This window comes from Dermacentor albipictus, unplaced genomic scaffold, assembly GCF_038994185.2.
Source record: "Dermacentor albipictus isolate Rhodes 1998 colony unplaced genomic scaffold, USDA_Dalb.pri_finalv2 scaffold_31, whole genome shotgun sequence".
Taxonomy (NCBI): domain Eukaryota; kingdom Metazoa; phylum Arthropoda; class Arachnida; order Ixodida; family Ixodidae; genus Dermacentor; species Dermacentor albipictus.
In genome coordinates this window covers 1,983,330-2,005,358 of record NW_027225585.1, presented here as the reverse complement: position 1 = coordinate 2,005,358, position 22,029 = coordinate 1,983,330, and the positions used below count along the sequence as shown (strand labels likewise).

At 44.4% G+C, this 22,029-nt stretch overlaps 1 protein-coding gene and 1 long non-coding RNA gene across 2 annotated transcripts in view; one reads left to right on the top strand and one right to left on the bottom strand.

Moving 5' to 3' along the window:
* Positions 1 to 13,861, bottom strand: part of LOC139052746 (uncharacterized) — an 80,026-nt gene extending 66,165 nt beyond the window's left edge. The window contains exon 1 of the long non-coding RNA XR_011510040.1: positions 13,574 to 13,861. This is a non-coding gene — a long non-coding RNA (uncharacterized lncRNA). The remainder of the gene's footprint in view (positions 1 to 13,573) is intronic.
* Positions 13,862 to 13,898: 37 nt separating this feature from the next.
* LOC135909890 (uncharacterized) lies at positions 13,899 to 14,756 on the top strand. Its single transcript, XM_065441916.2, has one exon. It carries the CDS (start codon positions 13,899 to 13,901, stop codon positions 14,754 to 14,756), a length of 858 nt encoding a protein of 285 aa, XP_065297988.2.
* Positions 14,757 to 22,029: the final 7,273 nt, after the last annotated feature.

Here is a 22,029-nt window from a genome sequence, read left to right as displayed (position 1 = left end):
CGCTAGTTGACATGCTGTCGACGTATATTTCCGCTGAGCACCGGGATTGGAGCGTGGTCCTCTCTATGGTGACACAATCGGTGTACAGCTTCACTCAACAACCCCACTCGTTACTCATCTCTTTTTTTTGTCGACAAGAGCATAGCGTATTTCATCTGAATGTACTTTCGGCTTTAAGTGGGACCTTGCACGCCCGCTTATTCTGTTACATTGACGGCGACCGTTGTCGCAGCAAATGCAGCATCTTGCATTCGGGAGATGGGCCCTCTAACCATTACGCTACCACCTGCCTCCACCAATTTCCGTTTATCTGCCTTCCCACTGCTCGTTTTTGCCGCAGACGCAGGAATAACGGATGCAGAAACGAAAAAAAAAGTTAGGATTGCTAGAGCCGCCAGTGACGTATGACCTTAACTTCGGCAGGTTGCCATAATTGGAGCGCATGTAGGCTTGCGGCTTCGTGCAGATGGGGGGTCGCCTTAGCTTTATTGTACATTTGCTTTCACCAACTCTTTTCAGCTAGAACTGAAACGCCGGACAAAAATGAGACCTACCGTTGAATATTTTTCTTGTTTTCTAGGTTTAAAGCAAAAGCGCTCATTTACACAAAAAGTGATTTTTTTAGGAAATGGCATAAGGATACTAAATTCAAAGTCATGTTTTGTCAATACGGCCTGGCACCACGTATCGACGAAAGGGCATCACAGTGCCGACGCACGCGGCAGGTTACTGAATGAAGAAAACAGGAAACGGCTGTTTTTCAGTTCTCGCAACATATTGTACAAGGAACACAAAGCACCCCCCACCATGACATTTTTTTTTACAACCATCATCATCATCATCATCATCAGCCTGGTTACGCCCACTGCAGGGCAAAGGCCTCTCCCATACTTCTCCAACAACCCCGGTCATGTAATAATTGTGGCCATGCCGTGCCTGCAAACTTCTTAATCTCATCCGCCCACCTCACTTTCTGCCGCCCCCTGCTACGCTTCCCTTCCCTTGGGATCCAGTCCGTAACCCTTAATGACCATCGGTTATCTGCCCTCCTCATTTCATGTCCTGCCCATGCCCATTTCTTTTTCTTGATTTCAACTAAGATGTCATTAACTCGCGTTTGTTCCCTCACCCAATCTGCTCTTTTCTTATCCCTTAACGTTACACCTATCATTCTTCTTTCCATAGCTCGTTGCGTCGTCCGCAATTTGAGTAGAACCCTTTTCGTAAGCCTCCAGGTTTCTGCCCCGTAGGTGAGTACTGGTAAGACACAGCTATTATATACTTTTCTCTTGAGGGATAATGACAACCTGCTGTTCATGATCTGAGAGTGCCTGCCAAATGCTCCCCAGCCCATTCTTATTCTTCTGATTATTTCCTTCTCATGATCCGGATCCCCCGTCACTACCTGCTCTAAGTAGATGTATTCCCTTACGACTTCCAGTGCCTCGCTGCCTATTGTAAATTGCTGTTCTGTACCGAGACTGTTAAGCATTACTTTAGTTTTCTGCAGATTAATTTTTAGACCCACTCTTCTGCTTTGCCTCTCCAGGTCAGTGAGCATGCATTGCAATTGGTCCCCTGAGTTACTAAGCAAGGCAATATCATCCGCGAATCGCAAGTTACTAAGGTATTCTCCATTAACTTCTATCCCCAATTCTTCCCAATCCAGGTCTCTGAATACCTCCGGTAAGCACGCTGTGAATAGCATTGGAGATATCGTATCTCCCTGCCTGACGCCTTTCTTTATTGGGATTTTGTTGCTTACTTTATGGAGGACTACGGTGGCTGTGGAGCCGCTATAGATATCTTTCAGTATTTTTACATACGGCTCGTCTACACCCTGATTCCGTAATTCCTCCATGACTGCTGAGGTTTCGACAGAATCGAACGCTTTCTCGTAATCAATGAAAGCTATATATAAGGGTTGGTTATATTCCGCACATTTCTCTATCACCTGATTGATAGTGTGAATATGATCTATTGTTGAGTAGCCTTTACGGAATCCTGCCTGGTCATTTGCTTGACAGAAGTCTAAGGTGCTCCTTATTCTATTTGCGATTACCTTAGTAAATAGTTTGTAGGCAACGGACAGTAAGCTGATCGGTCTATAATTTTTCAAGTCTTTGGCGTCCCCTTACTTATGGATTAGGATTATGTTAGCGTTCTTCCAAGATTCCGGTACGCTCGAGGTCATGAGGCATTGCGTATACAAGGTGGCCAGTTTCTCTAGAACAATCTGTCCCCCATCCTTCAACAAATCTGCTGTTACCTGATCCTCCCCAGCTGCCTTCCCCCTTTGCATATCTCCCAAGGCTTTCTTTACTTCTTCCGGTGTTACCGTTGGGATTTCGAATTCGTCTAGACTATTTTCTCTTCCATTATCATCGTGGGTGCCACTGGTACTGTAAAAATCTCTATAGAACTCCTCAGCCGCTTGAACTATCTCATCCATATTAGTAATGATATTGCCGGCTTTATCTCTTAATGCATACATCTGATTCTTGCCAATTCCTAGTTTCTTCTTCACTGTTTTTAGGCTTCCTCCGTTCCTGAGAGCATGCTCAATTCTATCCATATTATACTTCCTTATGTCAGCTGTCTTACGCTTGTTGATTAACTTAGAAAGTTCTGCTGGTTCTATTCTAGCTGTAGGGTTAGATGCTTTCATACATTGGCGTTTCTTGATCAGATCTTTCGTTTCCTGCGATAGTTTGCTGGTATCCTGCCTAACGGAGTTACCACCGACTTCCATTGCACACTCCTTAATGATGCCAACAAGATTGTCGTTCATCGACACACAATGCCGGACTGATACACTTCCTAAAGGGGTCTCATTTTATTTTTCGTCGCAGAACCGCAAGCACACTTGCGTCGTGCGTATACCGCAGCCACGTACTGTAGCCGTGCTCCTTTTCCTCTAACAATATGGCCACCGGCGGCTTCACGCGCTCCCGTAGGTGGCGGATTGGACTGTCACTCCAGAAGTTTAAATACCTAACCTCTTTGCATAGAAACGACGGCATGATTGTCAACATCATTTCTTTCCAGACTGATCTCGATGAGCTAACGCATTGATGTGGCAGGGCAGATGGTGATTAACGCACACACAACTATACATCTCAAGTATACTTCCGCTCCTAAGACGATTCCTAATGCCCACACAGTTAATAATACTATCATTGAAACTTCAGCGTCGGTAAAATACCTCGGTGTAAATTTTTGCTCGTATTTATCCCGGAGCACTCCTATGAACTGATTACTACCAAAAACTTTAAAAAACTTGGTCTTCTTAAACGCCGACTACACCAAGCCAACCAGGACAAAAAACTACACGCATTCAACATGCTAATCAGGCCTGTGATAGAACACGCATCCGTGATCTGACACCCTCATTATACCTATCTTGTTAAGATGTTGGAATCTATACAAAACAAGGCTGCTCGATTCATCCTTTTCTGTTACTCTCGGTATCAAAGTGTAACAGCACTGAAAATATCGCTCCATCTCCCGCCTCTGGTCATGTGCAGAAAACTATGCCGTTTATCTTTTTTACAAACTCTCTCCCACAGCAACACATCATTCGCAAGTTCACATCCGCTCCCGGTGCCGCACTCACCGGCTCGTGTAGATCACATGAAGAAGAATAAACCCATTTTCGCACGGACAGAACGATACAAATACTCACCTTTGGTCCTGCCTATTGAAGAGTGGAATTCGCTTCCTTCTAGCATTGCGGCTATCGCTGGAACATCATCATTTCAAACAGCGCTTTGGTAACCCCCCCCCCCCCCACACTTAGAAAATTCCACTGTAGCATGATGTGAGTCATGCTACACTTTACCGTGTGGACGGTAAAGTTCCGTGGAATGTTAGATGACATGTTTTATAACTTCTGAATGTGCAATTTTGGTGTTTTGTTTTGTGGGATTTGCTACATGTGCATTTCTTCAGTACCTGTTCCTAGCCATTGTTTCCCCTAATAACTTGTACCCGGCTTATTAACTTGTTTATTCCTGTCTTCAGCCATTTGTATTCTGTGTTATATATTGTTAAGTTTTCTTTGATGAATCCCCCCCCCCTATGGAACGCCCGCATTGGGTTTTTACTGCATTGAAATAAAATAAATATTGTTGGCTTGAATATGTTTGGCACGAGGCCCAAGTCGGTAGCCTGTCTTCTAACGCCTTCTTTTCTTTTCGTGTCTGTCTTGAAGGGACGCGCACTGTAACACGCTGCAATAGTGCTTCCGTTGAGCGTATGTAAGGTGAGAAACGTGGTTCTAAAATGTCTGTTTACTAATTTGTGCAGTAAACCCATGTTTGTAGTATTCGCACAATAGTAAGAGTCACGAGTATGCAACCGTAACCGCAAGCATCACGTTATGGTCGTAACTTGTCGCGACAACGTAGTTAAAATCCACTGACCCTGCCACTAAGAAATACGTGGCGAGGTATGGCTGATGAATAATTAATTGCGAAGATTGGTTTTCAGTAAACGTTTGTTACCAAGAACGGCGGGTGCTTATACTGCCGCAAAGGACGGATGCTGGGCGGTGACTCCTATCATTTACTCGCCACATCACAGGTCTACACTGGAATTCAACTGGTTTCAGCAACTCTTCCTTATATTCTCTCGCCCCTAAACTGCGACTTCGCCTGCCACCCGGGCTCCAGCTTTTCTCTTTGTCCGCTGCTTCTTTCCCAATCTGCTGAGACATGCTTCCACTGATGCTTGCTCTCCTTTTTTCTCAATAAATGAAAGTATCCATTCATGCATTCCTAAGTTACTGCAGAAAATAGCGTGTCTTATCTCCATAACCACCCTGTCTCTCAATTGGACTGTCCAATCGCAAAGCATGTTGCAAATGGCTGGGCCTCACATATACAATTTTCTAGGAATGGCCAGTAGCACGGCGGGCAATTTTCGGTTGGTGAGGACACAGTATATAGAACACCTTCTCTGCCATATCCACACTCAGTGCTCTGCTTCGTGAACTACTATTAGCCGCTACTACGAAGTACGAAATGAAAGAAACCTAGCTGGGCTGGTCATGGACAGCTGATTTCGGATTCGTGATGCATCGATTTAAAATATATATATTTCTTATATAAGCCTAAATGATAGTGATATAAGCGAGGTGAGTTACGGTAGCTCATTAGTTTGGACTAACGACGCCCTTCATGCAGCACTTTCGTCTTATGCGTGTTTGCGAACGGGAATGAAAGACAGGAGGGTAACACGCCTTCCTGAAATGAAACATTCGGAATAAATCTTTGTTTGACCGTTAGACATATGTTGAGCGCCCCCGATACGAATTACCTGCAAGTCTGTATCAGCTTGCAAAGAGGAATTCACATTAAACGTTATCAAGAGGATAGGCTTGTAATTAGCGTAATGATATCTTTATTGAAATTTCTTACCATGAGGTGAAAGCCGACTAATAAGCATTTAAATTTTCTGTGTTATTAAAACCTCCTGTTATTAAAAGGTTGCTGTGCTTTACAGCCTCCCTAATTAGGTTGTAAAAAATAAGTTGGTGCGGTAAATGTGTAAACGTAGACGCAAGAGCCTAGTCCGTTTCCTAGTATTCACTGAATGAAGATGGAGCACCTCTATACTCTCATATTGTAGGGATATCAAGAACGAAACACTTCCAAAGAGTGAGTCACGAATATATCTCATTTAAGGTGAGCTTGCGCTGGAAAAGAAAACGCTCAAAGCACAATGATGGCTGCGCGCAAAGTGCTTCCTCCGATTCCGATCTACAGATCAAGGCGTCAGTTCGTCAGACTGAAATGCTCGTACATCGCAGTGCAATCTCGGGTCCTCAAATGTGATGAAGAATGTACGCCAGTATTCGCTTCACGCGCGCAATCTGATAAGATAACGCTTTTTCGTTATTGAATCCGTGACAACATACTGGATATTAGAAACACATGCAGGCGCATTTTGAGCTAACTGATAACTTTGGAACTGTGGTTAGACGCTAAAAAAAGCCCCCCACCCCCCCACCCCCCCCTTCTAAAAAAGAAATACAGTTGCCTTCAATATTAGCTGTAAAATAGTGCTTGTCGTTTAAAAAGGGCCTCCAACACTGCACGGTGGCGTCTACATACAGGAAATTCATGCGCGAACCACTTTCCAATAACTGGTATTTATCAAACCAGCGTATGGGCGTTCAATGCATCCCAGTAGTCCAGGAGCCAGTTCCACCACGGGTACTGTGTCGGAGCTCATATTTTATGTCAGCATTAATTGTCACAAAATCACAGTATTTTTTCTTTAGATCTTATCATTAAACAGCTAAAATACATCCAGCGAAATCCTCATCTTAATATTTCAGTATTTTCGTTCTAACGTACACATCCGTGCTGATCCATATGTTACAAAGTACTGAAAATGTACCCAATGCTTTCCTCGAGGCAGCAGTTTTTATTCCTTATGATGCTATGATGCCAGGAAACCGAGCCTGATGCCACCAACGCTCAGAAACCTAATCGGGAGCGCTCACCATGTTCTCGCACACCTTGTGGGATGTACCGTAGCGCTGAGGTGATTCTTGTATAATGCATGAGAATCAGTTGTAAAGGCACTCGTGCAAGGTGGGGCACATGTGCTTAAGCTCATGAAGTCGATTTGTGCCAAGATAACCTGTCCAAGCTTTCACACTTACTTTATGAGAAGTCTACAACACCATCAATGTGCCGGCTGCTTTTAACTGCACCAAACAAAACTATTGAAACGATACAAACAATGTTAACATCATTTTATCATTCGAGTGTTCAGATTGGTAATCTCTAGATGCGGAGTAAGTTGAAAAGTTGTTTGCGTAATGAACAAAGCTACGTTAATTAAATTTTCAGTAATGGTTCTTACATGGCTAAAGAAAATGAGCAGTTTGGAGCTCGTCCTCGAGATTATGCAGCCAAGCGAAAAACTTTCGACTAAACATGCTTCTGTAAAAGGGTTGAAATCTGGGCCAGTTGGTACATACTTGAACGAAAAAACCAGTCAAAGACACAAATGACAAGAGGAGAGATCCAGTCGTTGTGGTGTGAACCTCTCCTCCTGTCCTTTGTGTTTTTGACTAGTTTTTTCGTTCAAGTATGCTTCTGTAAGAGCCATGCGAACAAAAATTTTCCAAGTAAGCACTCTTGGAAGGCGCAACTGACGCAGAAAAGGAACATCTGTAAAGCCACAGAAAGAACAGCATTTCACGACGGGACACAAAGGAGGAACAACACTCAAACTGCGCTAACTTCAAGCGCTGTTCTTTATGTGATAATGAAGCAACTAGACCGTCAATCATTCCTTCCAAACCTGTAAAGTCAACCTGACCACATCTAGCCTTTTGGGATGCTGTCATCAATAGTTTGGCCCCGCGAACATATTCCCTGCGGCCTTATAGTCGCGTTCCATTTTTATTCATGCTGTTTTCCCGAAGGCAAGCAGTTAAAGTTTTGTTGTCAACGTGGCAGTGTACGTGTGCCGCCGAAAGCTTGCTTGGTCGCAGAAGCGATGGATGACGGAATGGTGGTGCAGAATTAGCGCGTCACTGGCATCAAGACAATGCGCGGCCGCCAAGGGAAGGAAGATAACGAAAGCGAACAGCTTGGTAGCTGCTCACGGAGCCGCGCCGATGGTGACGGTGCCATCATGGCGAAATCTGAGGCGGCGAAATTATAGGCTGCACCGTTTTTGTTTTCTTTTATTCTTTCTTTTTACAGCGAAGTCGTTAAAAGGAAGCTTAACCACGGGCCCAACTCCGACTCGGCTTTTTCAAATAGGTGTAAAACGCCTAAACGCTTTTCTCAGATAACCCCTGGACCGATTTCAATGAAATTTGTTGGATTCGGGAGAGAAAGGTAAATTCTAGTGACTATTGGAAGCGGAATTTCTATTTAGGGCCTGAATTTTGGTAAAAGATATTCAAAAATTTTAAAGTTCACAAAGTACACAAGCACGAAGTTTACAAATTATTAACTCCGCATCAAGGGTTGCTGCTGCCGTGCCCACTGCCGTGCAGTGGGCACGGCAGCAGCGTCAGAACGCCGCCTAACAATCCGCTTCTATTTTGTATCCAGAAGCTCCTTATTCTGCTGCTGCAACCAACGGCACCAACGGGAGCCCCATCGACCACAGATGCGCAGCAGATATGGCTTCGGGACATCGACGGCGCAACTCATGAATCGACCATCAACTTATTGGCCTTAAAAATCATCTGTGGCGGCGCTGGAACTGCCTCAGCCCTTCCTCCGGAAGTCCTCACAGCGCCACCAGCGTCAACACTTCTGCCTGGTATAAAGCGGGCCTGCAACGGGTCGCTTGGCAGTGGGCACGGCAGCAGCGTCAGAATGCCGCCTAACAATCCGCTTCTATTTTGTATCCAGGTGAGAAAAAATTTTGGAAAATGCTTCCGCAGTAATGATGTATTCCTTATTTTGCTGCCGTGCCCAGTGTGTGACTTGGTTGGGAATTCCTGCGCTTCTATGCGGTTCTTACTGCTTCTGGGTGGTGATGTCGAGTCCAATCCGGGACCCATACTTGAAGAGCTGGCCGCTCAATTGAAGCTTATCGCGTGTGAAATAAAAAATGGCCGAGCAGAAACAAATGAAAAACTTAATGCACTTGAGAAAAAGCTAGAGAAAATTGCTAGCCTCGAGACTAAAGTGACTGACTGTGTCAACAGAGTAGCTGAACTTGTATGTAGTGTTCAAATTATGGCCAAAAAACTATATGCCCTCGAAAACAGAAGCCGTCGTTCTAATCTGATCGTATATGGTGTCGAGGAACGTGAAAACGAGTCGACTCAAGTACTTGAAACAACTGTAGTTAAGGAAATTTTCGAGGATGTACTTGGCGTAACAGTATCGGGAGTCGAACGCATTCACCGTCTTGGTAGGCCAAAGCAGGGCGATGAGCAAAGATCCAGGCCTATCATAATGAAGCTTGTTGATTACCAAGATAAAACCAACATTATGAAAAACTGCCCAAAACTGAAAGGCTCCAAAATTTCCATCGGTGAGGATTTTCCCCAGCCTATCCGAGAAATTAGAAGGAAGCTGTGGGCTCACACGAAAGAAAATCGTGATCGACAGGAAAAAGTACGCCTTGTGTATGATAAGGTTAACGTAGAGGGAAGGCTCTTTTCTTGGGACGAAAACAGCAATAAAATGATGGCGGTAACAAAAAACGCCAAGCAGAAGGCAATGAAAAAAGATCTACCAAGCGAGCCACGTATCACGAGAAGCCGAAGTCGGCAACAATAATCAACATAAATGCTCGCAGTCTCATTAATAAGGTAGATCAGCTAGAAGCAACACTCCTTGCACATGCGCCTGATATCGTCAGTATCACAGAAACATGGCTGCATTCCGGTATTTCCGATAATGAAGTTGTACCCCCGGGATATGCGATAGTGCGCAAAGACAGGGAATCACGCGGTGGGGGTGTCGCGCTTCTTTTTAAGGAAGGGATCCACTTTTCTACTATGCCCGACGTAAAAGATATTGAAGCTTTGTGGTGCAACGTGCATCTTCAAGACACGATCGCTAAAGGCCCCCGAATGCCGAAAGCATGTGCCTTGAATCTTTACTTGACTATATGCAATCGCACGTGCACGGGGGCTCGATTGTACTTGCTGGTGATTTTAACCTTCCCGAGATAGAGTGGTGTTCCCTTGTCCCTGAAAGAAAAGCTCAAAGCATACTACTGGATATTATGCTTGGCTTTAACCTTGATCAGCTTGTTGCCGCCCCAACTCGTGTACAGGGAACGTCATCCTCCATCTTGGACCTTGTATTTCTGAGTAACAATCTACCTTTAAATGAGTCGCAAGTAGACATACTTGATGGACTATCCGACAACAAAATGGTCTTATGCTCATTGCCACTCACTAGCCCACCTACAATACGTGGCCAATTAAAGCAAATATCCGCCTTTAACAGAGCCAATGATGACGCTATAATGACGTACCTTGCACACGAGTACCCTGAATTTCAAGATTTTTGTACCGATGAACGTTATAGTATCGATGCGGTTTGGTTAAAATTCAAGTTTCATGTCATGCACTGTATGCGAAATTTCGTCCCAACTGTGTACAAATCAACTCGCAAACGCAATCCGTGGATCACGCGTGAAATAATTCATACTAAACGTAAAATCAAGAGGTTACGAAAAACTAGCAAGCAACGGAATGTTGCAGGCAACCATTCTCAAGTAAATTCCCTTACTAGATTACTTAAGGAGCAAGTGCGTAATGCTACATTGCACGAGTTCATTAAGAACGCGCCTCACAAATTCTGGCAGTATATGAATGCAAAGCGGACTAATCCAACTTCACCAGATGCGCTTGATCAGGCTAGAGCTCATGATTTTAACGACTATTTTTGTTATGTGTTCACAACTGATAATGGTACTGCGAAAATGAATCCTAATAATAATAATATTTGGGGTTTTACGTGCCAAAGCCACTTTCTGATTATGAGGCACGCCGTAGTGGAGGACTCCGGAAATTTTGACCACCTGGGGTTCTTTAACGTGCACCTAAATCTAAGCACACGGGTGTTTTCGCATTTCGCCCCCATCGAAATGCGGCCGCCGTGGCCGGGATTCGATCCCGCGAACTCGTGCTCAGCAGCCCAACACCATAGCCACTGAGCAACCACGGCGGGTGAAAAAAAATGAATCCTTCCTTTTACAATTGGGATAATCGATTGCTAGGCACGCCTACTTTATCTGAGGCAGGTATTCTTTCACTCCTATTAGGCATCAATGAAAAGAAAAGTAGCGGTCCAGACGCAATTCCCAACAGCTTTTTGAAACGGTGCGCGGAGCCAGTCAGCAGATATCTTTATCTCATATATTCCAAATCTTTGAAAGACTGTTGCCTTCCGGGTGAATGGAAAGTCGCAAAAATTACTCCCGTACTTAAATCGGGTAATGCAGCGTCTCCTTCTAATTACCGGCCTATTTCTATCACTTGCACTTGCAGCAAAATTCTAGAGCACATTGTATTAAAATATCTCATAAGTTTTATTGGGTCGAACAATATCCTCCACATGAATCAGCATGGCTTTAGATCTGGATTATCCACTGTTACACAGCTTGTCGAAACACTGCATGACCTGGCCCTCGGCATTAACGAGCGCATTCAAACTGACGTCATTTTTCTCGACTTCTCGAAGGCGTTTGACCGCGTTTCGCACACTAAACTACTCCTTAAAATCAATTATATATTAGGTGATGGCCCAATTTACCAATGGATTACTAATTACTTAACTGGCCGCTACCAATTTGTACAGTTCGGCTCTCACTCCTCCGACCTTGCTCCAGTGTTATCAGGCGTTCCCCAGGGATCTGTATTAGCTCCAGTTTTGTTTTTACTATTTATAACTGACATAACTAACTATGCTGACGTGAAACTTAGGCTCTTTGCTGATGACTGCATGCTCTATAACGAAGTACGACACCGCGATGACCAGGTGAAATTAAATATTGCCTTGAACAAAACAGCTCAATGGTGCATAGACTGGCAAATGACAATAAACACTGATAAAACTGTATTCATGTCCATTACAAATAAAGCGTCTAAGCTGGATTTTCCATATCACTTTAACGATGTGCCACTTCGAAGTGTAAACCAGTATAAATATCTAGGTCTCACAATATCGTTTAATCTCAGCTGGACAGAGCACGTGCGTCAAGTGTCAAATAAAGCATTAAATAAACTGTTCTTCATTAAACGGGCCTTGTCATATTCTACACACGAAACAAAGCTTCTTGCATACGTCACTTTTGTCCGCCCAGTCTTGGAATACGCCAGTATCGTCTGGTTCCCTCACACTGCGAATGATATCGCCATTTCGGAAAGGGTGCAGCGGAAAGCGGTGCGTTTTATCTTTAACAGATACGGACGCCTTGATTCACCTACTACTCTATCACAGCGTGCTGGTCTAGCTACCCTTGAAAGTCGCGCAAAGCTTTTTCGGCTCAAATTTGTATACCAACTATTGCATAGATCATTCCGTATAAACCCCGACTCTTACTTTAAATTTCGTGATACCAGACCGACCAGAAGACGGCACGCATGGGAACTTGTAGAATATCCGTTTATTAATAATACGTTTCGTTATTCTTTCTTCCCACGCTCAATTCGTGAATGGAATGCGCTGGCTGTAGTCACAAAACAGCAGCCAACACTAGCAAAGTTTATGGACTCAATTGAGCATGCTGCATGAGCCTAAAAGTTGTTAATATAAGTAACCAAATTGCTTTCGTCATGCAATCCATCCTGATTCAGTTTGTGCTAGGAAAGCACTTGCCTACACTGTTTGTTCTGTGCATTCTGTATTTGAATGATGCCTTCTACCCTGCATTTTTTTTATTTTCCTGCTAGTTGATGTACATGGGTTTTGTTGTGTGTATTATTATGTATGAATGTACTACCGCTATTCTTGAATAGTCTCCAATGATTATGTACTCACTTATTGAATGTTTTAGTAGTGTTAATAGATGTCACTTGTTGCTCACCCCTGTAAAAATCCCCATGGGGGATTGACAGTATTCTGTAAATAAATAAATAAATAAATAAAGTGATATCGCGCTGCTGTCAACAACATCCATTAGACAATTCAAAGCGGACAAATCCAATATGCCGATTTACATCTTACCTGAAGTCGTTACGTTGTGAACATGGATTGTGGAAAAGCTGTATTTCCATATTACTAAATTTTTAGAGATTCATGTGTAATATATCAATTTTGTCTGCTTTAGATGTGCTGTGTAGTGCAATGCACATAATTTCGATATCAGTTTTCATTGCCGAAAGAGAGTTGTAAACTGGATGGTTTCCTTTTCTTAAAATTCGCGATTTTTGACAATTTTGAATAAACAAATGATGACCTAAAGCAAGAATTCGAAACCAACAGACACTAGAGTTTAAGATTTTGTTTTAAATGCAACAAACCTTGCCAAATTAGATGCAGTGGCTGTCGAGAAAAACGAATTTTCCTTTTACGTTTATTCAGATAGGACCAACAGAGCTAAAGCTTCCTCTTAATGGCTACTTTCCCCATTATCGCGTCCGCGTGTAGAGCCAAATCCTGAAGATAGCGTAATACCCGCCCGACCCGCAGCGGTGGTGAAGCATGCGTTCAGCGCTCCCCATACGTGGGCTGATACCGTATGTAACACCATGCCGGGGAGACCCGCGGCGGAGATGAAGCAGGCGTTAAGCACTTCCCATACGTGGGCCGATCCCGAAGACAGTGCAATGCGGGACCTACATACGGTGGAGATGCAGTTCGCCATTAAGGCGCCCACATACACAGCTTTGCAGGTCATGTTTCTTCAGAGAGTGGAAGGGCACTGATATTTTTTAATTATCCGCGTTTATCCTGCATGCGTCTGCGATGAAAACAAGAAGCAGGTATGCCTGGAAAATCTAAGGTGGTGGAAGCAGTTGGTAGCGGAGAGGTTAGCATACCCAGCCCCTGCACGTACTTATATCTGCATTGACATGGGTAGGTGGGCTCGGTGACTGCACCACAGCGCAGCCACCTAATCCGCTTACCTTTGCGATGCAGACGACCGTCCTCGCATTTGCCAGCCTACTGCTGCCGTCCCTGGCAGGCCTGTCTACGGGGGCGTCATCGGTGTGCGCACTGCCGTACACTGGGGATGACCCTGGCTCCTGCCATCCACCTCCCGACGGATGCTCGTCCCTACTGGATATGCCGCCAGAGGAGCTGCACACACCGGAAATCACAGTACCATGGATGGCCACATCGACATCAGCGACAGTGCCGGCATGCATAAAAGAGCTTCATCCGCTGACGCCGCTTCGTGGGCTCGGTGACTGCACCACAGCGCAGCCACCTAATCCGCTTACCTTTGCGATGCAGGTTAGTTCATCGTATGCCCTCTTCGCTAAAAAATCCAGTAATTATATGTTGGTGCAGTTTCCGAGCCCGCACTGCTGTGTTGCCATTGCCGTTGAGTGTGCTCACGTAATTCATTCCTTACTCATGCTATCAGGTGATGTTGAGACTAACCCTGGCCCTCAGGGCAACGCTGCTGTACTCGCCGAACTACAGAAGCTAAGCGCGGGACAGACCCTGTTGATTACGGAAATACAGGGCCTCAAAACACAGCTGAACACAACAGACCAAACCATAGCAAGCCTAGACAAACGAATGGCCGATGTCGAAACGCATTACCAAACACTTCTTCACCTCAGAAACGATATTGAAATAATGCAGTCAACCACAATCGACCAAGCTAAAAAGATTAACGAACTAGAAACACGCCTGGATGACGCGGAAAACCAATCGCGTCGGAATAACCTTATTTTCTATGGTATCCCCGACCCTGCTAGCGCTGAAACGTGGGCCGAGTCAGAAAAACTAGTCATTGATGTTTGCCGCAAAAATCTTGATATAACCTTGGAACCTAACGACATTGAAAGAGCGCATCGCCTCGGAAATCATTCAGCCGATCGAATTCGTCCCATAATCGTAAAATTCCTATCTCATAAAACCAAAGACGCACTGCTATCAAATGGCCGCAAGTTGACAGACACAAGCTACAGTATTGGAGAGGACTTCTCCCGCACCGTTCGCCATGCGCGTAAACAGTTGTTAGTGTTTGCCAAAGCCAATTCTAACAAGTACTCCTTGCGCTTCAAAACCCTGCACATCGGCCCGAAACGCTATGTATTTGACGCATCATCCCAAACCGTTCAGGAAATAGCATAGCAATTGCCCCGTCACAAAACTTTAACAAATCGTCGACCCGCTCCACCGCACAATGTTCTCTCGTTTTCGATAATATTCACTAACATCCGTAGTCTTCTTCCAAAGCGCGAACTCATATCAAACATCATGTCGTCATCCGGGAGCAACATACTAATACTAACAGAAACTTGGCTAAATAGTGACGTAACGGATACAGAAATTTTGGCCGATTTACCCAATTTCGACGTGTATCGAAACGATCGAAAAGGCAAACGGGGGGGCGGTGTTCTCATTGCCATTCATCGAGGCATATCATGCTCTGTTGTTGACGTCGCATCCGACATTGAAGCCATATGGCTCATCTGCTGCGCTCCCCCCGTAACAGTTCTGCTTGGCGTTTGCTACAGGCCCCCCCAGACTAATCCAGACTTCCCACGTCATCTGAACAACATCCTTCATAAACTTGTCCGCACATATCCAAATGCCCGTATTCTTCTTTTTGGTGATTTTAATTACCCGGATATTGATTGGCAGAACATAGCTAGTTCCACAATAACGTGTCATGCAGAGGAGAACTTCATCGATGTCTGTTTAAATTTTAACCTCACTCAATTAATTTCCCAACCAACCCGTGTCTCACGAGAATCAGCAAACACGCTTGACCTGATACTAACAAGCAGCCCCGAGAATGTATCATCCATCAGTTACCTTCCTGAAATCAGCGATCACAAAGTCATGCATGCTTTATTCTCATTTACCTCGACTCAAAAACAGACATCCGATAAAACGATACAACTCTACGATAAGGGTAACTATAATGCAATAACTGAAGAACTTAACACCTTTTTTCCTGAATACGTATCCGCATTTCACACTCGCTCAATTCATGAAAACTGGCTGATATTCAAGAACAAATTAAATCATCTCTCTAATATGTTCGTACCAAGGATTACCTTTCATACTAATCGCAATAAACCATGGTTTACCCAGCACTTAAAACGACTCGAAAACAAAAAGAAACGATTGTTTCGTACCGCCAAACGAAACGACACGCCTGCCGCATGGGGAAAATACTTCGAGGCCGAAAAATCATACCTACTTTCTGTTCGTAACGCCAAGTACTCATTTTATCATAATGACTTACCTAACTTACTTATAAGAAACCCCAAGCAATTCTGGCAAGTTTTAAACCCAACACATCCTCCCGATATTAAACTAACGAATTATTCACATGAAGCGGTGACTGACCACGACTGCGCAGAAATATTTAACCATGCATTCGCATCTGTGTTCACTACCGAACTCGACGCACCTTCACAATTACCACCCTTTAACTTGGATACCCCCATGCCGGCAGTCACGTTCGTCGAAGAAGGCATTTCATCCATAATTCATAATATGAAACTTTCATCATCAGCTGGTATGGACCTGATTAATTCAAAACTATTGAAAAATGTGGAATCAATTTGCGCATCATATTTATGTCTCATTTTCTCACAGTCACTCTCCTCAGGAATTTTGCCTCTTGATTGGAAAACGGGGAAGGTCGTTCCAGTCTACAAATCAGGTAACAGAGACTCGCCGTTGAATTACCGCCCCATTTCATTGACTAGTGTGCCCTGTAAAATCATGGAACATGTCATTTACTCACAAATCATAAACTTCTTGGACCGAAACCATTTTTTTCACCCTTCACAACATGGGTTTCCTAAGGGCCTCTCTTGCGAAACCCAACTAGCGCTTTTCCTTCACGACTTGCACACTAATCTAGACCGTAATATGCAGACCGACACCATCTTTCTTGATCTCGCTAAAGCTTTTGACAAGGTTCCCCACCGCCGGCTATTACTAAAACTCTCAAAGCTGAACCTACCCCCTAATATTCTCAAATGGATTGAAGAATTCCTAACTAACCGTTCTCAGTCTGTCTATCTTAACGGCCATCTCTCTACATCTCTCCCGGTTACTTCAGGCGTCCCACAAGGTTCTGTCCTCGGTCCCCTCCTATTCCTAATATATATTAACGACTTGCCCCTGCATGTTTCCTGTAGTATTCGAATTTTCGCAGATGATTGTGTTATTTACCGCACCATTAATAACTGTCACGATCAATACACTCTTCAGACAGAGCTTAACAGCGTACTAAATTGGTGTAATAACTGGCTAATGTCCCTCAATCCTAGTAAATGTAAACTCATGTCCTTCACTCGTCGTCCCAATCCATATCTCTTTCAATATTTAATTTCTAACACACAGATTGAGCAAGTACAATCATATAAATATCTAGGAGTCACCCTCTCTTCTAATCTATCATGGCAGGTTCACGTCGGTAACATCATTTCAGCATCAAACAAAACATTCGGTTTTCTAAAACGCCACCTTCGTCTTGCCCCACCACATGTTAAATTGCTCGCGTATAAATCACTTATAAGACCCAAATTAGAATATGCATCCCCCATCTGGAGCCCACATCAAGCATATCTAATCACCGCATTGGAAGCTGTGCAGAATCGTGCTGCCCGATTCATTCATTCCTCATACTCATATGACGTCAGTGTTTCATCCTTGAAAGCTACATCCGGACTGCCACCCCTCTCTTTTCGTCGTCGCATTGCTAGCCTCACCCTTTATCACAAATTCTTTTATTCTCCTCTCAATCAAGAACCGTATATCGCCGCCGCATCACGCATATCTCACCGCACCAGTCATCCCCTTCAAGTTGCCCGCCCACCATCACGTACTACTACGTTTTCAGCTTCATTATTTCTTCGAGCAGCCACGGACTGGAACGGCCTACCCCATGACATCGTCGCCATCGCTTCAACACCTGCTTTTCAAGAACGCGTAACAGATCACCTTCAATGTTAAATCACCATCGCTGTTTGTTTTTTTCACTACAAATGTAATCCCACCCCTTATGTAACACCCCCTGAAATGGGGGCCTTTAAGGAATAAAACTGAACTGAACTGAACTGGTAGTGATAGCGACCAAAGCTCTACTTTTTCTGCGTACTCTAGTCATTGTGAAACTAAGGATGTGGTCAGCATGCCCAGCCACTCAATGCAAATTGCAGCAGTTACAAGTGGTGGAATCCCGCTGGGGATGATTGTGAAGAACGCATCCTTTCTCTGTCCAATCTCGCGATGGTGAAGCTAAAAATGAGGAGGAGGCCTGAGGGACATAACATTGATCGTCACCATAACAGAATGGATGGACGACCTGCGGAAAGGACAAGGCACACCAAGTTTTTAGCACTTGTCCTACAGTAAAGCGCTACAATGCCTAGTATGCCCTCATGGGAATGGTAGACCGAACTGCTTCTCACTGCTAACACTGGACTGATACTAAGAAAATTCTCCTTCCGCAGGCACCACGCTACACTGAAATTTGCAAAACAATGTCAGTTTATAAACTGATATTGCCAATTATCTGGTGTCCTTCTTGTGTGTGCGGAGGGCATAAAGGTCATGGTAATTAAAAGGTAGTATTCGTTTTTGCTGCAGTTGCACACAAACAAAGTTCTTTGAAGTGATCGGACAGCGATCTACCCTCGGAGAAGACCAACCCACAAATTAAAAATAATTTCTGGTTTCAGATCTTCCAATGTACTTTGCACTTAGCTACAATCTGTTATTGTTTTCTCTTTGTGCTCTTATCAAGAATAAAACTCCACATTACTACAGTATCAACAACCGTACACAATATAGACTGGCTTTGAAGCTGTGACCACGCACCGCACTTTGGTACGTTTAGCACATGTAGTATTGGGGCAACATGTTTGAGCAAAGTGATTAAGTTTTCGGTCAAAGCACTGTGACAGGCGGGAAAAACTCGTTGTCATGCCCGGTCGAAACAATACCATCTGAAATCTTATTTACTTATATTCATTTTTGAAAAATCACTATAACCCCTCATACATTTGCTTCGTATGAGTTATATATTAGCTTGCCTCGTCAATCTCAAAAATGTATTCTCTTTTCGGGAGACAGCCTTCTTAAAAAACGACGCAACATGACAGTAATACATCCAGCAAGGTTCTATCCGATGATTGGCGAAATAGTGCACTGAGAGCGTGTCGACTAGCGTGCGAGTGAAAGTTGAATTATGATGGTTGTCAGCTTGTGTTGCCTCTAGCACGAGCGAGTAGTGTTAGTGATGACATTGGTGTGAAAATGGTCTGCTCGGTCTGCGATTTGTTCTTGTGATCTCCACATTGAACGTCGCAGTTGACACGATGAGAGTACATCTGTGACATTATTAGCACAGTGGGCTGGGAAGGCTCGAGGGGTAGCTCACCTTGAGGAGTATGAAGTAACAACTAATAATATACGTACTTTGCGATGATGAAAAAGATGCAGAAACACCACTGGTGTTGTCTAACTATTCGTAAACAGGCCCCCAAATTTCAATTGGCCCACCCTGAAACATTAAATAGGCCCACCCCCAAATTTCAAGTCGGTACATCCTCAAATTAAAATTGGCCCACCCCCAAATATCAAATCGGCCACGCCCGACTTTTTTTCACCCAGCCTTAAACTTGGAGTTGTCCCAATCCCCACTTTCAATTGGTCCACCCACGAATTTCCATGAATCGTCCCCCAAATTTCCAGTCGACGCACCCCAAAATTTAGGTTGGCCCACCCCAATATCGCCCCCAAGTTCAGATTGGCCGACCCCGAGATTGCCCCCACATTTAGGTAGCACCAACCCCATATCACCCCCAAATACAGATTGGCCTACCTCCACAACACCACCAAATTTATATTGGCCTACTCCAATAACCACGTGCAAATCGAGGTTGACCCACCCCCATATCAGCCCCAAACTAACGCTGGCCCACCCCTCGATCACCTCGAATTTAGGATGGCCCACCGGAAATCATCCGCCAATATAGGTTAGTCCACCCATCACATTCAGCTTGGCCCAGCCAAACACCACCCCCATGGTTAGGTTCACTCGTCCCCATGCTACCTCCAAATTTAGGTTGGCCCACGCCCATATCATCCCCAAATCCAGGTTGGCCCACCCCCCTATCAGCCCCAAACTTAGCCTGGCCCACCCGTCTTTCACCTCAAATTAGGATGGCCCACCGCAAATCACTCACAAATTTAGGTTAGCCCCCTCTACCCCCACCCCCGATTCAGCTTGGCCCAGCCCCATATCACGCCCATGGTTAGGGTGGCCCACCCCCCATATCACCTCCAAATTTAGGTTCTCCCACCCCCCTATCATCCCCAAATCCAGGCTGGCCCACCCCCCATATTCCCCCATACCTAGGCTTACCCACCCCTATATCACCTCAAATTTAGGTTGGGCCACCCCCATATCAGCCTAAAATTCAGCTTGGCTCACTACCATTTCACCCCAAATTTATGTAGGGCCACTCCCATATCACTACCAAATTCAGCTTGGCCCATCTCTGTTTCACGCCCAAATTTATGCCGATGCCACTTCCAATTTCAAGTTGGCCACTCCAACCCTTTTTATGAAGACCTATATATTTATATGGGAAATGCGTCAATTTCGGCGTTACAGGCACGATTTTGCACGATTTTGCGCCAAATTGCTGGGGTACTCGTCAAAGAATGCTGCGCGTTAAAAGCAAATGCACCAAACGTAGGACATTTATTCAAATGGTTCTTTACGGCCACACCTAAGGATTGATACCACTTGGCTGTAGGGAACACATTAACAGTAGCTATTAATCCAGACGCTGCACATCTTCGCCTAGTTGGTGCATTTCTTATTTGGATGAATCTTTAGAAATAATTAACGGTCGGGCAGCGACTCAGCCTAGCAGACCCTTTGTTCCACACGAAAGTTGCATAGGAATGGCACTGGCCACCGGGTGGCATTGTTGCACGGGTGGACGTGATTCGCTCGGAGTGTGTGCCATTAAGGACAGCTGAAAGTCGAAGAAAACGGACCTTCCAGAAGAACGCAATAAGAATAGCCATTTTGTTCTCGCAGGCTCCACGCTACAAAGCTCGAAAGTTTTTTTTTTCATAACACAAAGCCATGCACAAGCTTCTAGTTATGATGTCCAATGAATAATATCTTCACAAAAGCGATGATTAAGAAATGAACACGATACTGCTACGTTTTATGAAGGAAAAATAGAAAGCATAATATTTCAAGAGCAGCACTGGAAAACCAGAATCGAAAGCAATTCTTGAGTATTGTGTTTGTACCATTTCATTGGAGACTATAAGTCCTATGCAGCTTTAAAAAAATGCGCTGCTGTAAAACCAAAACCGAAAGCAAAGCTTGGGCTTTGTGATCCTGCCATCGAGTGAAACACTACCAAACTAGGTCCTATGCTGCTTAAAAAAAAGTGCGAAGCGGGAATCGAACCGCGGCTGCCCTGACGCGGGACTAAAGGTGCTCGCTATTCTACCACTTGGCCACGGCTACCTTTTTTTTCTTTATTACATGGAAAAGAAAACTGAAGGTGTATTACAAAGTGGACAGAACTACACACTTAAAACTCAGGCAAACACACACATGCATCCAACAAGTGCATCCAGTCTGGCGGAGGTTCCTGCACAGCGTACACACTTCGTACATACGCAGCACTTTCGCGAAAAAAGGATTTTGTAGTTCGCGGGCTTTCGGCATGGCGATCACAGAGCCTACTTCTCCACAGGCTATATAAACCAAGTACAATGAACATGTCATAGGGAGGACCACCTGTAACCTTAAACGGTAGAAACCTAATTGAGTATGGAGTCATGTCAATGTCGTTTTTAAGTGTCCGTTGGAGAATGTCCCAAAAATATACAGCGTCCCTACAGTTTATGAAACAGTGATCTATGGTTTCGGCACGTGGACAGTGCCGACAGTTTGTTGACCACGGCACATAGCAACCCCTCGAATTCAACCAAGTTTTAACAGGGAGTGTTTCCGAATGTAATTTAAAGAAAAATGTTTTTACTCCAGGAGGCACACACATTTTTCGGACGCGTTTAAGTACATCCTGATAAGGTCGATTTAAATAAGGTGCACGATACAAAGGATCTGGGAAAATAGAGTCAACCAGTGCCGCAGAAATTGCTTTTCGACTCGCTGTGAACACATACTCCAGGCTGAATCTAACTTTCAAGAAAAGAAATGTATCAACAACCTCCTTGAGAAAGCCCCAAGGAGCCTGTGGGGCATCTCTGACATTTGATGACACTACTATGTTAGGAACATAATGAACTAAACGAAGTTGCAACACTTCACGCAAGAACGGATGGTCACTGTCTCGAAAGAAAAACAGGCGAGAAATAATTTGCCTGACGAAGAGGTGTA

What these genes read in the sequence shown, in the direction of transcription:
- LOC135909890 (XM_065441916.2), top strand. Translation starts at nt 13,899, where the DNA reads ATGCAGGTTAGTTCATCGTATGCCCTCTTCGCTAAAAAATCCAGTAAT.